This window comes from Chinchilla lanigera, unplaced genomic scaffold (assembly GCF_000276665.1).
Source record: "Chinchilla lanigera isolate Chin_1 unplaced genomic scaffold, ChiLan1.0 scaffold00083, whole genome shotgun sequence".
In the NCBI taxonomy this organism is placed as follows: domain Eukaryota; kingdom Metazoa; phylum Chordata; class Mammalia; order Rodentia; family Chinchillidae; genus Chinchilla; species Chinchilla lanigera.
Genome location: NW_004955484.1, coordinates 3,327,222 through 3,348,442, shown reverse-complemented (window position 1 = coordinate 3,348,442; position 21,221 = coordinate 3,327,222). Strand labels below are relative to the sequence as shown.

Here is a 21,221-nt window from a genome sequence, read left to right as displayed (position 1 = left end):
AAAAAAAAAAAAAAAAAGAAATCGGTATCAGTAATCCAACTGTTTAGAATTGTTCTAAAACTAATTCAGTGGCACTAGTCTTTTAGTGGGAGATAAAAATCTTAAAGCTCAAGACTGGACTATACTGATAAGTATTAAAACTTGGCCCTGAAAATTCTAAACAGAAGCTAAACTCTAAACATCGAAACTTGGCTCCCACTTACTTAAATCCTGAGCCAAATGAAGCTCCAATTGCAACACACTCTTCTCATGGTGGAGACCTGGCTTTCTGACATCTCTCCAAAACCTCTTCTAACACTGGCAGAACTGCAGGCTGAGCCTCTGGCAGAAAGGCTGAGTTCCAAAAACAGGACTTACTCACCTCAGGGTGTTGGTGGAGATGGCCACAATGCCTTCAGGACACTGCTCAGAGGCGAAGCCGGATGCAAACTCCAGGGTCTCATAAGACAGCGGGGTGAGATGAAAACGGGACTGGTAAGAATAGCTCAACCATGAGCGGCTAGACATGGCCAATACCTAAAGAGACAAGTATGTCCAATCAGCCTGGGAAAAGTGTAAGTGTGATACACTGACCAAATGCCCTAACTGTAAATTTCAGTCCATAGACTACTCCACAAACTGAGAAACTTAAAAAGCCACCATAAGACAAAAAGGCCTAGAAAAGAGGCAGTTGCTACAAGTATGCGCTCCTAACACCATGTCCTAGGCTGACTCCACCTCTTTGAGCTTGTTTCCACTTGTGTGAAACAGGAACACCACCTTGAAACTGGACAGCTGCAACACTGAAGAACTACCACAGCAATGCTAATGTTCTTAATTACAAAAGATAGGCTGTTTTTTTCTGCCTACCTTGCCATGGACAGTTTGTCCTCTGCCATGCCACCCTGCTCTGGAACCAGTTACTTCAGACTGAAACCTCCACAAATGATCAACTGAAATAAACCTTTCTTTGTTGTGGGGGGTGTACCAGGAATTAAACTCAGGACCTCACACTTGCCAGGCAGGTGCTGTGCCACTGAACTAAATCCCCAGCCCCAAACCCTTTTTCCTTTAAAAAAAAAAAAAAAAGAAGACAGCAACACTTCCATCTCCTTCACAACAGGTAGTAAATCATGACACTGCTGTTTGCCTGGAGTATGTATGCCAAGCTTATTCATTTAGTGGTGCCCTGGATGAGAGGTTTCCAGCTATCCATCCCTCTTTATCTAGCCCAAAGAGGAAGTGATCAATATCCAAATTTTTTTATAACCAAATCATGGCACAGAGCCATGGAACCCATGTTAGAAAGTTACAAATTTGAGGACTTCCCACATGAAGGAAACTTAGGATATTTAATGAACTAGTGAAAGCAAAGCTTACACAACAAAGGGATTTTTCTCAGCTAGTATCAACATCTGAATGCGCTGCCTGCCCTCTTCTATTACTTACTGCCTCCTGGCCTTGCATCCGAACTCGGAAAAGCTTCACAGGACGGGATCCCAGGTACCTAGTGCGGGTGTCAGACAGGTCTCCAGTGACAGGGTCTAGGACAGTCCTCAACAGCACACCATTCTAATAAGAGAAAAGTGGGTAAAGATTACTCAATAATGGAAGCTTATTAGTGAGGAACCCTCTCCTATGATTACTTTTAGAGACAGAGGGAAATTACTTCATGGTTTTAAAAATAATCCTAATATTCAGCCATTCATTTGCTCCCTCACTACAAATAGTTACTAAGCATCTACTAAAAACATTTATTTCTTACTATTATAGCCTATAAATTTTTCTTTATAATGTGTGCTATACTTTTCCCTGTAATTTAAAAACAGTGCCAGGTGTGGTAACACATGCCTGTAATCCCAGCACTTGGGAGGCTGAGACAGGAGGACTGCTGCAAGTTTGAGGCCTGCCTGCGTTACAAAGTGAGTTCAAGGTCACCCTGAACTGCATAGCAAAAACTTGTCTCAAAAAGACAAAAAAATAAAATAAATGTTAAAGAAAAACAGACCCACAGTTTAAAAAACAAGTCCACTGACTGTGGTCTCTGAACAAGGTTCCAAAGAGGAACAGATTTAAGGCTGGGGCAACAATATCCCAGAAGCATGTGGTGTATCTCACTGTGAAAGAAGGAAAGACAGCAAGTCATTTAAAACAAAAGACCCAACTTCAAAGAAGGAACTTACATTTGTCTAAAATGAGGGAATTTAACATCTAAAGAAAAACACAAAGCAAACAAAAAGATGCTATTAGCTTGAAGAATACTTAAACCTACAAATTCATAACCCTACTTTAAAAAGGAACAAATAACCAAGTGTGGTGGCACACGCCTGTAAATCCCAGCACTTGGGAGGCTGAGGCAGGAGGACTGCCTCATGTTTAAGGCCAGCCTCAACTATAATAGTGAGCTACAGTCAGCCTAAACTGCATAGCAAGACCCTGTCTGAAAAACCAAAAGCCTAGCATGCTTGCACAGGTCTGTAATCCTAACACTCTGGGAGATCAAGCAGGAGGAGAACAAGTTCGAGCCCAACCTGGACAACTTAACTCACCAAGACCCTGTCTCAAAAAATAAAAAGGGCTAGGATGCAGCTCAGTGCAGAGCTCAATATCCTACGCTCAATATCCAGTACCACAGAACAAAACTCACTTCATTATGGGCCTAACTCTAACTCTGGAAAAGGGCAAATAGCAAAGACAAACATCCTTTTCCTATATGAACTACAGTCAGGGTAAACAAAAATGACATGTACTTTGTATTCAGAGAAGTGTTCCAGCAAATTAAATTCTAGAAGAAACAGAAAACCATCATTTGCCAGACCCTAATGACATGATCTAGGAAACATGTTATCAGTAGCTATTAAATAAAAGGTTGATGGAGAATTTTAAAACAGAAAATTAACACAATTCACTACAAGTGGGACAACCATTCCGTACCTCCTGATGTGATGCAACAGAGAGTAAACAGCACCCCCACCAAATAATTAATCTGACCTAACAAACTTCCTGTTCTACACCAGCCAGTCCTACCAGCACCAAGGCATGTGTGGCTAGTCAGAAGTGAGATGGGCTGTTTAGTTTTAAGGACCAAACACCAGACTTTAAAAATAAAGAAAGAGTATTTCAAGTTATTTCAAGTAATTTTTCTATTGATTACATGTGGAAATGATTTTAAAACATATTGGATTAAATAAAAATTAAAACTTCACTTCATCTGTCCCTTTTTGTGGCTACTAGAAAATTAAATCTCATGCATGCTTCACCTTGTATTTCTAATGGACAGCACGATCTAGATCCACCCTCCAGTTTAAGGAAACAGAGGACAAACAAGGAATGACTGCCAAGACTAGAGAGTGAGAAATTCTACAGAACAAACGATTCGGTTCCTTAAAAAAAAAAAATTTAAGAATGGGGTTGGGTCAGTTTAAGAGACATAAAAAGACACATGAAGCAAATGCAAACTATGGACTACTTTACTGAGATCTTGAGTAAATCCACCTATAAAAACATTTTTTGGAAAGGAAAACTAAGATGAACAAAGTGGCAGATGATATTCAGGAATTACTACTAAATTTTGATGGGTGTGATAATATTAGTGCCTTAAGCAAATTTCTGTTAAAGGAACATTGTCAAATATTTATAGATAATTTGATTTGCTTTAAAACACTCCAGTAAAGAGGAAATACATTTTATTAGGCTCTAACTTCTGTACGTGTTTTGAGAATTTCTAAATGAGAAAGTAAAATTAAAAACCAAAAGTACTTGGTTACCTTATTTGTGTAAATTATCATTAAGGAAAATAAAAAGCACATGATCAAGAACACTGCTGCACGCCTATAATCCCAGCACTCAGGAGGCTGAGGCAAGAGGATCGTTGCGAGTTCAAGCCAGCCTGGGCTACAATACAAAGTGAGCTCAAGACCAGTTTGAACTGCACAGAGACCCTGTCTCAAAAAAAAAAGAAAAAAAAAAAGAACACTGCCACTCTTGTCCTTAGGTTTCTGCTTTTCATGGGCTAAAGGGCTCAGCTGCTTTGATAGTAAGAGGCGCCCACAGGTCCTTTATCACTAAAGGAGCCAATTATGAGCTGCGAGGCATTCATCTCAAAAAGCTGAATACTATAGGAACTGAGAACTCCATCTAGTTCTGACCCAGAACAACAGTCACAAAGCATTTTCATCAAATGTGATGATTCTGTAGCCAGGTATGGTGGTGCACTATAAGCCCAGCTAAAGCAGGAGGATCACTTGAGTTTGGCAAGGTCAGCCTGAACTACATAGTGAGATCCTATCTTTAAAAAAAAAAAAAAAAGACTCGGAAAATACTTTTTTTTCCAGGTCTCATATGTCTAAAGTGTTGAGAAAAGTGGAACCCAAAGCATCACTGCTCACTTTTATAAAACAGCCATCAAAAACCACGGGGCCAAAAGACACCTAGTACTTGGCAAAGAAGTGAGTGACACCTACAGAAGGCCTGACACCAACAATGTGAGCCTCTGAATCTCTTACCTGTAGGCCGATGTTCAGGTACAGGAAACCAATAGAGCCCCTCTCTCCCAGCTCATCCTGCTTCTCAGTCCCGCCCATCTCCACAATACACAAGGACTCGGGCTGGGCTGGGAGTGCCTGCATGCTCAGAGGCTGCAAACAGTCCTGCAGGGGAGAGGACACAGGAAATGACCAATTTTGAAAAAACAAAAACCAAACCACATCACATACCAAGAGAAATCTAATGCTAGGGTTAAAGGAAGAACTTTCTTGTGGGCAAGGAAAACCCCAGGAGTGAGTTCTCAGAGGACAGTGAGTTACTAAACTATATCTCAGAGTATCTTGCTTTCCTTTTTTCAAAGCAAATTACGATAAAAGTAAGTAAGTAAAGGTTTCTTTTCTGAAAGTCATCTAATGGTCTGAGCAAGTAAAATTCCTTTTATACTAACAGTCTTGGAGACACTGGTTTTTTAACTATTAAAAAGAAAAGATTCAAAGCTTATGTCAAAGAAACATTTAGTAGGGCCAGAGATATAGCTCCGTAGCACAAGCGCCTGCCTGGCAAGCACAAGGTCCTGAGTTGAATTCCTGGTACCAAAGGGAAAAAAATAAACATTTAGTAATCTCAAATTAATATCCTAAAACCACAGCACAAGTGTCCTGACTAAGGCATGCTGCTATGATAACCAGGAGATAACAGCAGATACAGGGCTGGGAGTATATAGCTCAGTAGAAAGCACTTGCCCAACATGCATGGAGCCCTGGGTCTGACCCCAGCACCACAAAATGAGAGAGAGACACAGAGAGGCAGAAAAAGAGACAGACCAAAGAAAAGGAGACTAAGGAGCAGTAGATATAAATCTCAGGGTCCAGATGTTCAAATTCCAAGCAGAAGACCTTTGAAGCAGAGGGTCTCACTCACTGAAGGGTCCAAGGAGATGATTCTGACAGTGTTGTCCACCAGCCCCACAGCCAGGAAGCGAGACCGCTGCTCTCCAGGGGGAACGTTGGCCAGGCTCATGCACACCACATCTGCTGACATCTCTTTCCGCTCTGTGTACTCATTCAGCTGTCCTGACTACAGGAGAAAGACAGAGTGAGGTCTAGGTGCTCCAATTCACTCCAAAACCCTGGGCCCAGGGACAGAAGACAGACTGTTAGGTTTCTTTCTGCCTCTTCTCACTCCTCTTATATAACCAATGACCAAGACTCTCTCTCCAAGACTGAAGCTAACATGCTAATGGCAAGCAAAATTAATGTCTCTGAGATAAGATATCAAGAGACCTTTGAAAAAAATGTGCTGCCAATTTTCTAAGCCAACCTAGTTCTTGGGAAGTAGAGATAAACTGTATCTGTTTATGAGATTTTGAGTAAGTCTGGGTGAAAGAGAATTCAAATGCAACAGTCAAAATCTCAACCACACTAGAGATTTCCTGAGACCATGATAATTTAGTGTGCTCTACATCCTTTCAGAGAAAATCAAAGGAAAATTTCTGAAATGGGATTCAGATCGCAGAAAATAAATCTACCAAATACTTGTCAGAAAAGTGTAAATAAGGTCCAGAAGAATTAAGTGCCACTGCTAAGAGAGGATTTCACAACTCTAATTAGGATCAGGCATCAACTACTCCTTTTTCTGCCCCTGGAAAGGGGCAGATGGCTTCTAAATACTTTCATTCCCAATTCTCTTTCTTGTGAATTAACCCGGAAGTGGAGAAGACAACTCCTATCTTGGCAAATGGACCCTACACTACATCCCACAGAGAACGATAATGTAACATACGGGATCCATTTCAAAATACACCAGCTCTCCTCCTGTCAGGGCAATCACCACTTGTCGCTGGTTCACCGCACACTTCACAATTGTTTTTTTCCCAGGGGTCTTCCACTCATTGACTCGCTTGTCTGCTCGTATGTGTCGAATGCCATCTGGATACACCTAGAGTCAGAAAAGAAGGAAACCAGCTTTACCAATATGACTCATAGCTTACAATGATCTTTACAACTGTCATATTTGTCACCCTTGTGAGATCAAGAACTGGAGTTAGCAGGTCCTGGACAAGGTCAACTGTTAAAAAGTTCATGTTTTGCAGTGTTTACTTCTAAGTTCAAAACTCGTAACAAAATGCCTATGGCCCAGAAATGGTGGCACATACCTATAATCCCAACACTCAGGAGGCTGAGGCAGGAAGATTGCCACAAGTTCAAAGCCAGCCCAGCTACAGGTGAGTTCAAGGCCATCCTGAATTACAAAGCCAGACCCTGCCTCAGAAAAACTCCCCCAAAACAAGAACAACCCATCCACACATAAGTATCTTTAGAGATGAGGACAAGGCTGAAGCAAGAGACCATAGGTCCAGCCCAGTCTACGTAACTCAGAAAGCCCTGGGTTCAATCTCTGGTACTGGAAAAGAAAGAGAAGCGCAGCAATGATGGGCTCTGTAATGATCAGAGAAATGGCAAACAAAGGTAACATTTCAAAATTCTCCAAGTGAACAGAAGTTTCCCCTGTAGATGCCACACAAAACTCAGAAAGACTTAAGTCTTAATGTAGCTCTGTACGTTGATAAAATATGTCTCCTCCCTAAGGCTTCCTAGCAAGGGAGAGTGAAGAGAAATGAATGCAGCTCAATGAGACAAAGAGAAGACAAAGCAGGTACGGTAAGCAAGCTCTGAGAATCCTCACCTGCACCAAAGCATCGTCTCCTAACAAAGAGCAGGACAAGGTTGGGGTGGTGCCCAGGAACCCTGAGTCAGTCACTTCTTCCACAGTCTCTCCGATAGACAGCACAAGGGTGGCATTCACGAAAGACACAATGATGTAGGCATCAAACTCATCTGGAAAAGAAAAGAAAGGAGTTGGTTAGCTAAGAACTCGTTGGAGTTACAAAGCCAAATGAGACACTAAGAGTTTTCAAATATCTCCCAAGGCACTTCTATGTGTAGTCACCACACAATCAACGCACAACACACATACACATCAGGATGATCCAAAAGACAGAACAGAGTCACAGAGCCTACAGAAAAATGCCTATATATACTGAATCCAAAGGTCTTCCTCTAGCACCTTGAAAACTAGTATTTTACTGAAACATTTGCTGGACAAATGAACAGGGACAACACAAGAGAATTACAAACATGAAATTGTGAATATTTACTTAAGTTAGCTACCGTACATTTATGCTAGTTGCCAACCAGAACCCCTTCTTAAGAGATATTCCTTATTAACCAGGACAGATCCCTTAACGTTTTCCGAAACAAAATAATGGGCCAGGTGTGCTGGCGCACAGACCTATAATCCCAGCACTCAGGAGTCTGGGGCAGAAAGGTCGCTGCAAGTTCAAAGCTAGCCTGGGCTACACAGTGAGTTCAAGGCCAGCCTGAACTACAGTGAAACACTGTCTCAAAGACAAAAAAAAAAAAAGTAATAATAATGTAGGAATATAAACTCTTTAAGAAATAAAAACAGAACTTAAGTCTCCATAAGATCAGTTCATTCTTGGATTGGAAGATGAGAGTGCTAGTCACTCTGGGAACAATGTAAGAGCATCAACCAAGAAATGGGGAAGGATGATGTTTACAGTCAGCCCTTGACCTCTATTGTTATTTAGGATTAGTTTTCGTAATGAAATATAGTCAGATAAACACTAGTTTCTCAGGGTATGAGAACATGAGGTATACAGCCATCTCGAAAGTATCTCCCATAGAAGGCACCCATTTCCTGTACCTCCTAATCTACACCATAACTGTGTCCCCCACACCCACAGTGTTTGCCATGAAGCTGATAAATGTTCAGTGCACGTTAACCTTTTAAATGGAGACTTTCCTACTTTACATTTGAATTTTTCTATCAACTCCCCACTTTCTGTCCCCTTTAACTAGACATCAGGTAATCGAAGGAAAAAATAACAAGACGAAGCACTAAATTGGAGGCTGCCTTACTTACAACAGCAGCAGCTATTATCAGAGCTGCTGTTATTAGAGCTCAGTGCCACACACAAGAACACATTTTTTGTTTTTTTGTTTTGACCACTGCAAATGAGGTGCAGTTGAACTAAAATTACAGGATGAGTTCCGGAAAATCAGCATTCTTTATAAAAGGGTGGGTCAAGTGAAGGCGTGCATTGGCACAGCCTCAAGTAGCGTTCTGACCTATTAATGGGATATAAAATCAATTTGATGGGTAGCAATCAGCGCTTTAAGATACAAATAAATATGATTTATGAGAAAACTTCACATAGTAAGGGTTAGCACTGCCTCACGAAATCATTTCAGCTAATAATGCCCAAGTGCACAGTGTGGCTGAATCTAAGATCTTTCCCAGCAGGTGAACAGTACTCTAAAGGTTAGGCCCGGAATCCACAGAGTAAAGGTTAACTTTCCAAATCATAAGCAGTAACACTGGACAAGAAGATACTTGGTTTTTAATTATTTTGTTATAACTGTCACATATTCTGATTACTCTGGGAAATTCTTTAACCACTGTTCACTATAACAACATGAACAACATACAGGTGCCCTGAAATGGGTATCTTAGTAGCTTACAACAAAATAAAAATCCATGTCCACAAAATACGTAAACTTGGAGCTCTACCTAACACTGGAGCTTTACTGCTCTCAAATTTTTAAAAGAAAAATCTCTGGTGTACAGTAACAAAAATTACTTAATTTTATTTGAACACAGCATCATTTTCATGTTCTCCTTAATAAAACTAAGTCAGAGTAAAGTAAAGCCAAACAACAAAAGGCAACAATTCCCAGCCTCTTCCTTTAGTCAAGGAGAAAAAAGAGGTTTCCAGAAGAGAGCTTATAAACTTCTGACTTACATGCAAAGAGAACGGGGAAGAAAAGGAAAGAGGGCTCCTGGGCTCCTACTTTCCCTCTGACCAAGATCCCAGACTGTTCAGATATAAAAGAGATGCTCACTCAACCTGACAGATCATACTCTAGCTAGACAACTCAAGAAGTTCAAGAGCAAGGATTTAACGTCTAAAAGCTGCTTTACATCACAGATTTCCACCTAGCGTGTTACTCTGTGAAGACCAAGAACAATGTAATTTCTACCCCATTCTCTATGGGGAAGACTTGCAGCAGAGTAGTTACTCTTATATTTTAGGGATAGTAAGTTCAAAGTTGGCTCTCAGAACAAAGCCATGCCTCAGGCAAGGTAAAGGACTAAGAACTATAAACACCCACGTTGTCTTTTTCTAGGGGTTTTAAGTGTCATAAGGAACATCAGAACTGGATGTGGTGGCATGTGCCTTTAATACCAGCAGTCCAGGAGGCTAGGGCAAAAGAATCACAAGTTCAAGGTTTGTCTAGGAAACTTAGGAGACAGTGAGACCTTGTCTCAAAAAAACGGGCTGCGGATATATCTTTAGGTCTCACATCTGAGTGCAGCTGCGGGACCCAGAGAAAGAACGCTTTACTCTTAAACTTCCTTTGCTTTCGGAGCCAAGGCTCAACAAGCAGCTCACAGCTCATTCCAAAGGGTAAACCGAGCCACCTATCCAGATTATTCAAGCCTGCTACACAGTATCTCATGCTCACTTTGTATTCAGACCACCTGGTGCTTATCTAGACTCAGCAGTCTTGAGTATACTCCAAAGCTCTCTCCAGAGGCTGATCTTTCAGTCAGTACACCTGGAAGGGACAACTCCAAGAGTGTGAAGCTACAGTTTACTAGTTACCAGATCTTTCAGCTTGGTAAAAGACAATTGGCTATGTTTTTTAAAATCTAGAGGACTTCCAACTGCGAAGTTACCCTGGGAGAGGCCTTCAGGGCAGCCTCAGTATTTTGTGAAGGTCCCTCTCCCTGGGTGAACTGTAAGAACCCACAGTAGACCCTAGCAGTAGGTACACACCTGTGGTGATCAGCACCTTCACCAGCCACCTGTGGAAGAGAAAAAAAGGCTTGGTATTGGTAGTATGCATCACCAAGTACCAGCCAAGGTTAGTATTTGCCTGAAGACTGCAGCACATGTGGACAGAGGACTGCTCAACAGTAACTTGAAGTATCTGGAAGGAAAATGAACAGAAGAAAACCTGACCTGTATTTCTGGGTGGTGAACCAAACTATAGTATGTAAAGAGTGAAATGTATCAGGTATAGTCCTTTCACAGGACTTGATATTTAACAGAGAAGTAAACTTTTCAACTACAAGTTCCACGAAGCAAACATTTTCTCTCCAGAGGTTCATCTGATCCAAGCACCTAAGCCCAATGCCTTCCTTTAACCCAATAGCGTGACAGCACGCAACAGTTTCGCACACTTGTCCTCTCTTTGTTTAATTCTGCAGCAGTGCTGGGGATTGAGGGCTCTGCATGCTTAAGCAAGTGCTCCACCACGGCACTAACGCCAGCCCTCATCTCCTCTGTTCGATGGCAAGTGCTCTGTGGGAGCAAGTCTGCTCATTCGTCTGAATATACAGTGGGCACTCAAATGACTACAAGAGTACAAGTGCAGAACTTATCCAGAAAGACCCTCAGACTTCTGCTGGTGTCAGGTCAAATGGACATTGGACTAGGATTTAGGAAACAAGGTTTTCCATCCCTGTTATCTAGATGTGTTGTGCTAAGTAAGAATCAACCCTTTCGGACTTCCTGCCTTCTTCATAAACATGAGTAACTTTCCTGTAAACCAAAATCTGGCTTAAAAAAAAAAAAAAAATCACACTGTTATCTTAAAGGATCTTTCTAAACAAGTGTGATGTTGCAGGACTATAATCCCAGCCACCTGGGAGGCCGAAGCATATATATTATAAGCTTGAGGCCAGCACAGGCAACTTAATGGGATCCTGCCTAAAAAATATTTTTTAAGGGGCTGGAGATGGAGCTCAAGGGCAGAGTACTTGCCAAGTACGTGTAAGGTCTAGGGCTCAATTCTTACAGAGGCACTTATGTAGAGGGTTGTGACTTCTAGGTGCCATGTCCAGTAAGGAACTATTCTCTTTGGGTGATTCATATTAAAATATAATGTCATCTTTTAATTTGAATTGACAAGCTATTCAGATTCATTTACTTTATATGGTATTTTTATATTAATAGAAAAATAGGGGATTAGCTCCACTACCAAAAGGAAACAAAAGCATCTTTCTACTGCCAACAGTCTTTAGGGAATGTTTTCTAGAACCAAAACACCAGCAGGCTACCAAGCTAAAGGTGAACATCAACACTGAGCAGCTTCTTCACACATATCATATATAAGGTGGGACTGGCTTAAAAATCAATTATCTAAAGTAGTCTCAGCTAAAACAAGCCTACCAACTTCCTGTTCACTTTTTCCTCTTTCAACTCTACTAATTTGATTCCAACAGCTACAATGAAAACAAAATCCAAAAAAAATGCAGTATTCTATTAATAGAAAGAAGTCTTCCTCCTACACAATTCCCAGCTCCCTTAAATTTGTTCCATTCAACTAGAACATCTAAACACCACGCAGAATTTCAGAATTCTAGAAGAAGCTTTGTCTGCTGGTCAGGATGATCTTCATAATCCCACATTCACAAGGGGAAAGCAGAACATGAGGTTCTTAGGACAGAAATGACCTCCAGTTCCAGTGAACCAAAGGAAAATAAGAACCGAGTCTTATTTTTGAGACTGAAATTTAAACTGTCCAGCCTTCTCTGACGTTGCAATACTATGCATTTTCACACTACTTTCAAAGTTGTAGGATGAGGTAACCATTTGTATGCAGGAACTCTAAACTCTCTCTCCTCCTCTCCAAAATTTTGAGTCCACTCAATCATCTCTGCTTTCCTTAAACACAGCAGATATGACCAATTAACAAGCTTTACCAAATCTCTTAATTCCTAGAATACCACCTTAAATTTCACTGATTTCAGCACATGAAAAAAACTCAATTTTCCCGCATATCATACCTTTACAAAGTTGAAAACACAACAGTTCTATCGCACTGAAACGTTTACACAATTAAAAGAGCTGTCCTATGCCCCTCTTAATCTCGTCCACAAAAACAGAGTAGTAACTGAAGTTATCTTGATTGAAAGAGCCTCAGAACTACAGCGGTGGGCCAGGGGTTGGTATGTGGTGCTAGATGACGTGGTATACAAACATTACGAACACAGCCTCTGAAGTCTATGGCAATGGCTCCCAGGCTCTGGGCAAGGAATGCTTACCTTCAATGTGCCGACGTACTGTCCAGACAGCATTAGGGTTACCAGGTAGCTCTGAAACAGCCATTTCTGACACCTGAGAGGAAAGGAGGCAAAGGACAAAACGAGTAAGGACAGAACTCAGCCATTGGTTTACTATGCTAGATAATGCAGCTCCAACAGTAAAGCAAGCACCCACACTGTAAGCTGCATTGAAAGGATGGAATCATCAGTGAAAAAAGAGCCTAAGAACCAAACTGGCTGGAGGTACTGGCAGTGCCCCTGACAGACTTTAACCAAAAGTCATAGTGAAGATGCCTGTGCTGGCCTCAAGCTTATAATACATTTGCTTCGGCCTCCCAGGTGGCTGGGATTATAGTCCTACAACATCACACTTGTTTAGAAAGATCCTTTAAGATAACAGTGCGATTTTTTATTTTAAGCCAGATTTTGGTTTACAGGAAAGTTACTCATGTTTATGAAGAAGGCAGGAAGTCCGAAAGGGTTGATTCTTACTTAGCACAACACATCTAGATAACAGGGATGGAAAACCTTGTTTCCTAAATCCTAGTCCAATGTCCATTTGACCTGACACCAGTAGAAATCTGAGGGTCTTTCTGGGTAAGTTTTGTCTGGAAGGATAGTTATAGGGAAAACCATATGCTTACATTAGGCATGGCATGCCTACATCCTCCTTAGAAAGGCCATAACCACTATGAACCATTTCTTTCCCCAGCTCCCATAAGGCCAAATCCCATCCCTCTTCATAGAATAATTCAAATGCTATCTCCTTTAGGAAAAATATTCTCTGACCCTCCTTGGCTGGCCACCACCGCGCTACCTCACATAAGCACTCTCTACTTCACAGGGTACTGTTCTCTCTTCTATCAGATCATTATATTCTCTAGAGACATTCAACAATCGTCAAATATCCTACACATTTGCAAAAATGAGAGTAAATACAGTACTTAAGGAAAAAAAATGATCTAGGGGGGAAACTGGGAGTGGGTTACATGTTAACTCTGTCCCTTTGTAAACACACAACCATTCTAACAAATTTCTGTTGTGGTTCACATCTAGGTGCCTCCAAAGCCTTGTATGCTCATAGGTGGGGCTTCAGAACAGTGACCGGATTACGGGTGTGTGACACCTGACGCACTATTAGGTGGGGTCTGACAAAGGAAAGCATCGCTGGGGGGGGGCAGGACCTGGGAGGGTATGTATCTCCATTCTTGGCTCCTCCTTTCTCCCTGCTTCCCACTAACATAAGGTGCACAATACCTTTTCTGGCTTGGAGTCTGTCAACTAGATTAAAATCTTAAGCTAAAATAAACCTGTACTAAGGAGAAAGTGACTAAGACAGTTTCTCAAATATTTTTAAATGATCAAGACAGTTTCTTAAATATTTTTAAATGACCTAAAGGCCATAAATTAAATAGATTAATATTGTGTAACCAAGCCAGGTATGGTGGCACACACCTGTAATCCCAGCACTGTGGAAGGCTGAGGCAGGAGGATTGCTTTGTTCCTCTGTCTTTTTGTTTTACCTTGTTCTGACTGGATTATGATCTCAGTTCAACACAGTGACTGTCAGTTTTACAAATATGGTATGGAGTATAGCATACTCATCACAAATTTTATTGATAGAGTTATTAAGTCTTCCTACTACTGCTACATCAGTGAACTAAAAAAGATAATACTTTTTTTGAATGTATTTCTGTTCTTCCTATAAATTACACAGTACTGTGCTTATCTTTTTGGGAGGTGTGGTACTGGGGATTGAACCTCGAACCTTCTGACCTCCATCTCCAGCCCTTTATTTATCATTATTTTCACTCACTGAGTCTCTAAATTGCCCAGGCTGGATTTAAACTTCAGATCCTCCTGTCTCAACTCCCAGAACACTAGGATTACAAACATCAGCCACCATGCCCAGCTTTAAAATATTTTTATACACAACAAAGATCTCTATAAAGTTGAAGTAGAGAGACTGAAAAATGATCGACTCATTTACTTGTTACACACCACAAAAAGCTTTCTGTTGCTGTGTTTTTCTGTATGAAGTGCTTGTTTCATCAGATGCTCATCCATTGAGCAGTTAAGTAATCAAGATCTATAGCTCTAAGCCAGGCATGGTGGTGCACGCCTGTAATCCCAGCTGTCAAGAGGCTGAGGCAAGAGGATCACTATGAGTTCAAGGCCAAACTAGACTACACAGAGAATTTACAGCCAACTTGAACTACAAAGCGAGACCCTGTCTCAAAAAAACAAAAACAAAAACAAAAACTACGGCTCTCAATTGGGTACAGATCATTTAAAATTTTGTTGAGCTATGTATATTTTGGCAGTCAAAAAACATTAGAAATTCTCAGGAACCTGGAACAAGAGGATTGCCATGAGTGTGACCAGCTTAAACTACGTATCAAGACCCTTTCTCAAAAAAAAAAAAAAAAAAAGCATGGTATGCACGCCTGTAAGCCCAGCAAGGAAAGCTGAGGCAGAAGGATCCCCATGAGCTCAACGCCAGCCTAAGTTACATAGTGAATTTAGACCAGCCCTAAACTACACACCAAGACATCGTCTCAAAAAAAAAAAAAAAAAAATCCCTGAAGCAGTACTATTAATAGCTAACATTTAAATATACTGTATCTCAGCTGGAAGCGGTGGTCCATGCCTGTAATCCGAGCACTCGGGAGCCTGTGGCACGAGGATCGTTGTGAGTTCAAGGCCAGTCTGGGCTACAAAGTGAGTTTAAGATCAGCCTGAACTGCACAGTGAGACTCTGCCTCAAAAAGACAAAAAAAAAAAAAAAACCCAAAAACCCTGTATCTCAAGCTAAATGTTTCACATGTATCATCCCATTAAACTCATATAATAATCCTTTAAAGCAAGTACCATTATGAAGCACATTTTACATAAGTAAGTAAAATCAGCTGGCTGGGTGGTGCGTGCCTGGAATAGCAACACTGTCAAAAAAAAAAAAAAAGAAAAGACAAAAGCTTAGTAGTATCTATTAAATGGTAGAGCTGGAATTTAAAACCAATTTGTGGTCCTGAATCTTGGCTTTGTTCCAATAAAGATATATAAAAAACAGGCAACAAGCCTCAAACCATTTGCTCTGCTATCAAATCATCACAGGAAGTGTTATTTTACTTCTAAAAACATCAAGCCAAGTTGGGTATAGGGGTGCACACTGTAATCCCAGCACATTAAAAGCTGAGGCAGAAGGACTGCTATGAGTTCAAAACTATCTTTAAAAAGGCAAAAATGATAAAGTCCAGGGCTCTTGGAAGACACATTAACACTAGAATCATGATGATAAGAGAAGGTGGGATATGAAGAGGTAATTGTGAATATGTATCATTAAAAGGTCCACTCACTTTGGTGCAATAGTGAAGAAACATTCAAAATGTTACAACTTAAAAACATATAGTAATAAATAAATGTAGGAAGATACCAGAGGTTGGGGACAGAACTTAAGTGACAGCACTTGATCAGCAGCACCCCTGAGACACCGCATGGGAAAGAAAGAAAAAGGGAGATAGAAAAAAAGAGAGAGAGAGAGAGAGAGGGAGATAGGAGAGGACGGATGGGGCTGGGGATTTAGCTCAGCAGCACAGCACCTGCCTGGCAAGCACAAGGTGGTGAGTTTGATTCCCAGTACCAGAAAAAAAACAAAAAAAAAAAAACAAAAAAAATAAAGGAGGGATGAAAGGAAGAAAACCAGCAAGCAAAAAGCAAGCCTACCTTAAAAAAGACTTAAGACTAGCAGTAACATGGTCCATTGAGATTTTCTAGCCTCTGAGTCTGGAATTACTATGCTAAAAGTTGCGGAACAGACAAATCTAAACTTAAATGAAATAGGGAAGAAAGAACATACTTCTTCAGAGTAGTAAAGCTATACACAATGCTGTGTGTCCATGCTTCCCACCAAACCCTGCAGAAAAATCTAGAAAATTCCCACCTTACCTCCAGTCCATGCCTTAAGACTCTCAGAGATGACCTGGGTCCCCGACCACAGGCCACATACAGCTGTGGAGTGTCCTCATTGGCCAGATCAGCTATCTGCACAAACAAAAAGTACAGGGGAAAATGTCTACTTGTACTAAGTTTTCAAATACAGTTTTGACTCTCAGGAGACAAGCTATTCTTTGGTTTATGAGGTTTCTATACCAACTAGTGACCCTGGGATATCAAGAGGAAAAAAAAGGCCCAGTATTCCACAAAGTAAACATGTTTGAAGCAGCAAGTCTTTCCAAAGGCTAGTTAGAAAAGCAATTTTGACATTTAGTGAAGTGTTGTATAACCTCCATCTGAAATTGAGTACTTCCTTCAGAATAACGTAGGTAACAAACTAGAACATAATCTGTACCCCAGCTTTGTCACCAATAGAAACTACACTTTATTTATGTCATGTTAATACGCCCAATTATCATTTACCCTCAGTAGCTTGGAAAGCAAGTAAAAAAGTAGCTAATTTCACACTGGTTAGTTGTACCAGGCAGTGTTCCTGAATGTTGACTGGGTTTCCCCAGTACACAGAAAGCAAGCTACCTCCCCTCAGAAGTGTAGTTAACTGGACTGGGGGCTCCCTAGTGGTTACTCAAACCCCAGAAATGTAGAAGACAGCACCATGGTAACATTTCTAGCTGCTACAACTGAGCTCTGATAATACGAAGCACAATATTCATTCTGAGCCACTTTAGCTTCCTTCCTGAAGATACGATTTATAATTTCCTGTTGCTGACTGGTTCTACTCTCTCTGAAGCATTTTAAAGAGGAACTATATTAAAACGAAATAAATATAGCTATACACACACACAATTAAGTGATAAAAGTCAAGGCAGGAATACTACGTAGTGTGAGAACCATTCACTTGAAAAGAAAAAGATCAGCACACATACTAACTACTGCAGATGCAGAGAGAACTGCCTGGAAGTAACCAGAAGTTATTAATAGTAATGGTCTCCATGGAGGTGAGGCCTGAGAAGGCTGGGCAAAGAACATACTTTTTCACCACTAAACTTGAGTGGTATAATTAAAAAATCCCTTCTTCCTGTACGTGGCCTGAGAACACTTGTGAAACTGCCCAGGCCATCAAGGGTGTGCATATCCAAAAGGCCACAAAGTATCTGAAGGATGTCACATTACAGAAGCAATGCGCGTCACTCGGGCGTTACAATGGTGGAGTCAGTAGCTGTGCACAGGCCAAACAGTGGGGCTGGACACAGGGTTAATGGCCAAAAAAAGTGCTGAATTTTTGCTGTACGTGCTTAAAAATGCAGAGAGCAATGCTGAACTTAAGGGTGTAGATGTAAATTCTCTGATCACTGAACACATCGCCAAAGCACCCAAGATGCGCCACCGTACTTATAGAGCTCATGGCCGGATTAACCCACATAAGCTGCCCTGCCATATTGAGATGATCCTTACTGAAAAAGAACAAATTGTTCCTAAACCAGAGGAGGAAGTTGCACAGAAGAAAATGATATCCCAGAAGAAACTAAAGAAACAAAAACTTATGGCACGGGAATAAAGTAAGCATAAAATAAATGCAAATAAAAGTAAAAAAAAAAAAAAAGAAAACCTCTTCAAAGATGTATTAATGGTTTTCAATTCCCATACCTCTCTCTGCTTCAACTTTGCAAACTACGGATTCCATAGATATTTAGTTCTGAGACCATGCCTTAATTTAATTGAGGAAAACTAAAAACCTATTATGCCTGACATCTGAAACCAGCTGGCTGGCACTGCTCACTGGAGACAACTGAAAGGGCCCACACCTGGCAAAACAGAATAGGTGACAGGCTGTCCAGTTCATCAACCAACACAAGGTTTTTGAGTGGTCTTGGCTGAAAGAAGAATGTGTCCCCTTCCTCCAGAGGCATGGCAGACGAAAACTCAGGTTCTTCATCATCATCTCCCAGATGTGCAATTTGATATAAGTAACTGCAGAGATGCAAGGAACAGAGATGTTAGTTTAAAAAGTCTCCCAAGACAATGCTTTTTTTTTTGAGACAGGGTTTCATTATGCAGTTCAGGCTAGTCTTGGGCTCACTTTATACCCATACTGGTCTCGAATTTGCAACAATCCTCCTGCCTTAGCCTCCCAAAAGCTACGATTACAGGCATGTGCCACCACGCCCAGCTGACAATGCCTATTTATCAAAATAATGCTAGAGCTATCTGGTTTTAATAAAAAATTGCTGTTCTTTTTAGGTATAACAATGAAGTATGATACCTAGGATTTGTTTCAAAGCAACTTAAGAATAGGACCTAGGAAATGTGATATTTAGATTTATTGTACTATTCTCTCTTATGTATGTGAGAAAATTTCCACCGGGAACAAAAACAAAAATTTTAGCCAGGCGTGGTGGCACACATCTCTAATCCTAGAACTTGGGAGCCCAAAGCAAGAGGCTCAAAGAGCATTCAAAGCCAGATCAGCCAGGCTACATAGTGAGTTCAAAGCTAGCCTGAACTACATAGTGAGACCCTGTCTCAATCAATCAATCAATCGGGGCTGGGGCTATAGCTCAGTGGCATAAGGGCCTGTCTGGCAAGCACAAGGTTGTGAGTTTGATCCCTGGTACCACAATCAATCAATCAATCAATAAATAAAGCAAACAAGCAAGCAAGCAAGCCAGGTATGATCCCAGCACTCAGGAGGCTGAGGCAGGAGGATTGCTGCAGTTCAAGGCCTGAGCTACAGTAAGCTCAAGACAAGCCTGATTATATATGCCTCAAAACACACACACACACACACACACACACACAAAAGTAAAAACTAAAAATTTTAAGCGCAAAATGTTTTTTGGGTTTTTTTTTGGTTTTTGAGACAGGGTCTCACTATGCAGTTCAGGCTGGCCTTGAACTCACTTTGTAGTCCAAGCTGGTCTCAAACTCACAACGATCCTCCTGCCTCAGCCTCCTAGTGCTGGGATTACAGGCGTGAGCCACCACGCCTGGCTGAAAAATGTAACTAATGAAACGACACACAGTTCTTTCAAAAGTAACTGCTCTGAATAGGATCATGGGTAATCTGTTCTTTTATTCATTTTCCAAAACTTTTTCATTACTAATGGGAATAATCAATATTTTGTAAATGCTTAAAACACAAAAGTAATGAGTGTACTCTTACACACTTAAAAGTAATTATGTATTCTTATTAAACTTCTACAAAATACAGCAAGGTATGCACTATCATTATCTCCTCAATAAATAAGAAAACTGAAGCATAGTACTAGAAAATGTTAAGTTGAGGTGATACTGTAGAACCAGGTATAGTGGGCACATGCCTGTAATCTCAGCATTCAGGAGGCTGAGGTAGTAGGAGTGTCAAAAGTGTGAGGCCAGCTTGAGTTACACAGTGAGTCTGAGGCCAGCCTGAATGACATAGCAAGACCCTGTCTCAATAACAAATACATATACACATACGTGTGTGTGTGTGATAGATATATATATATATATATATATATATATATATATATAAAAGTAACATCCACTATAGCTAATAGTGTGGGAAAACAGAACCAACTGCTGCTAAAGTATAAGTTAGGACAAATTTTTAGTAGACTACAGTAATTCAGCAACATGGTAGAACATATACTTAAAGTCTACCCAACAATAAATACAAACTTGTTTACAAAAATTAGAGACAGGTATGGTGGTGCACACCTGTAATCCCAGTACTCAGGAGCCAAGGCAGGAGGATTGTGAGTTGGATTCTAACCTGGGCTACATAGCAAGACCCTACCTCAAAAAAAAAAAAAAAAGAAAAAGAAAATTTGAAGCTGGGCACATTCGCATATGCCTGTAACCTGAGCACTGAAGAGGCTGAGGCAAGATCACAAGTTCAAAGCCAATGTGAGCTACAGAGCAAGTTCGGCACCAGCCTGAACTACACAGCAAGGCCATCTCATAAACCAAAAGGCAAATAAAGAAAGACCTCATAGCCACACAACGAAATATTATAGAGCACTATAAGTAATGCTACATTCAGAAAATGGTTCCAGGAGCCGGGGAACTGGCCCAGTGTTCACCAGCAGAGCTCATAAGCACAGCATCTGCTTGGCAAATGTTGAGGCCCTGAGTTCAGCTCCTAGTAACATAAAAAAGAAGGTTCCAGAACAACAGGATTTCCACATGTAAGAGTGAAGGAAGATCCCTATCTCATACCAAAAGATTGCATCAAATGCAGCAAACTAGACATAAAAACTAGAACGGTAAAATTTTTAAAGAAAACAGCAACAACAACAAAAAAATAGATAAACTGGACTTCATCAACACTTCAAAACTTTTAGGGACCTGGGGCATGTTACTCAGTGGCAGAATGCATGCTCACCATGTGCAAAGCTCTGAGTTCTTTCCCTAGTATCCGTCCCAAAATTACAACTTTTGTACACCAAAGAACAGTACCAAGAAAGTGCAAAGAGAACCCACAATAAATAAGAAAATGGAGAGAAAACATGTATACATTATACATCTCACAAGGATCTACTATCAAGAATAAAGAACTTTTGTAACTTGAAAAGTCACTTTTAAAAAAAGTTAATTAGGGGCTGGGGATTTAGCTCAGTGGCACAGTGCCTGCCTGGAAAGCATGAGGTGTGAGTTCAATTCCTGGTACCGGAAAAAAACAACAA

The 21,221-nt window shown here is 40.7% G+C and overlaps 1 protein-coding gene and 1 pseudogene across 1 annotated transcript in view; one reads left to right on the top strand and one right to left on the bottom strand.

Annotated features, from left to right (window-relative positions):
* Sf3b3 (splicing factor 3b, subunit 3, 130kDa) overlaps positions 1–21,221 on the bottom strand; it is a 49,807-nt gene that overhangs the window by 9,158 nt on the left and 19,428 nt on the right. The window contains exons 9-17 of the mRNA XM_005403485.2: positions 18,360–18,525; positions 16,546–16,641; positions 12,601–12,673; positions 7,150–7,301; positions 6,247–6,402; positions 5,386–5,541; positions 4,485–4,628; positions 1,429–1,551; positions 362–516 (exon numbers count right to left, since the gene is read on the bottom strand). Of these exons, the coding sequence (XP_005403542.1) occupies positions 362–516; positions 1,429–1,551; positions 4,485–4,628; positions 5,386–5,541; positions 6,247–6,402; positions 7,150–7,301; positions 12,601–12,673; positions 16,546–16,641; positions 18,360–18,525 (1,221 nt within the window). The remainder of the gene's footprint in view (positions 1–361; positions 517–1,428; positions 1,552–4,484; positions 4,629–5,385; positions 5,542–6,246; positions 6,403–7,149; positions 7,302–12,600; positions 12,674–16,545; positions 16,642–18,359; positions 18,526–21,221) is intronic.
* Positions 17,619–18,112, top strand: LOC102024342 (annotated as a pseudogene).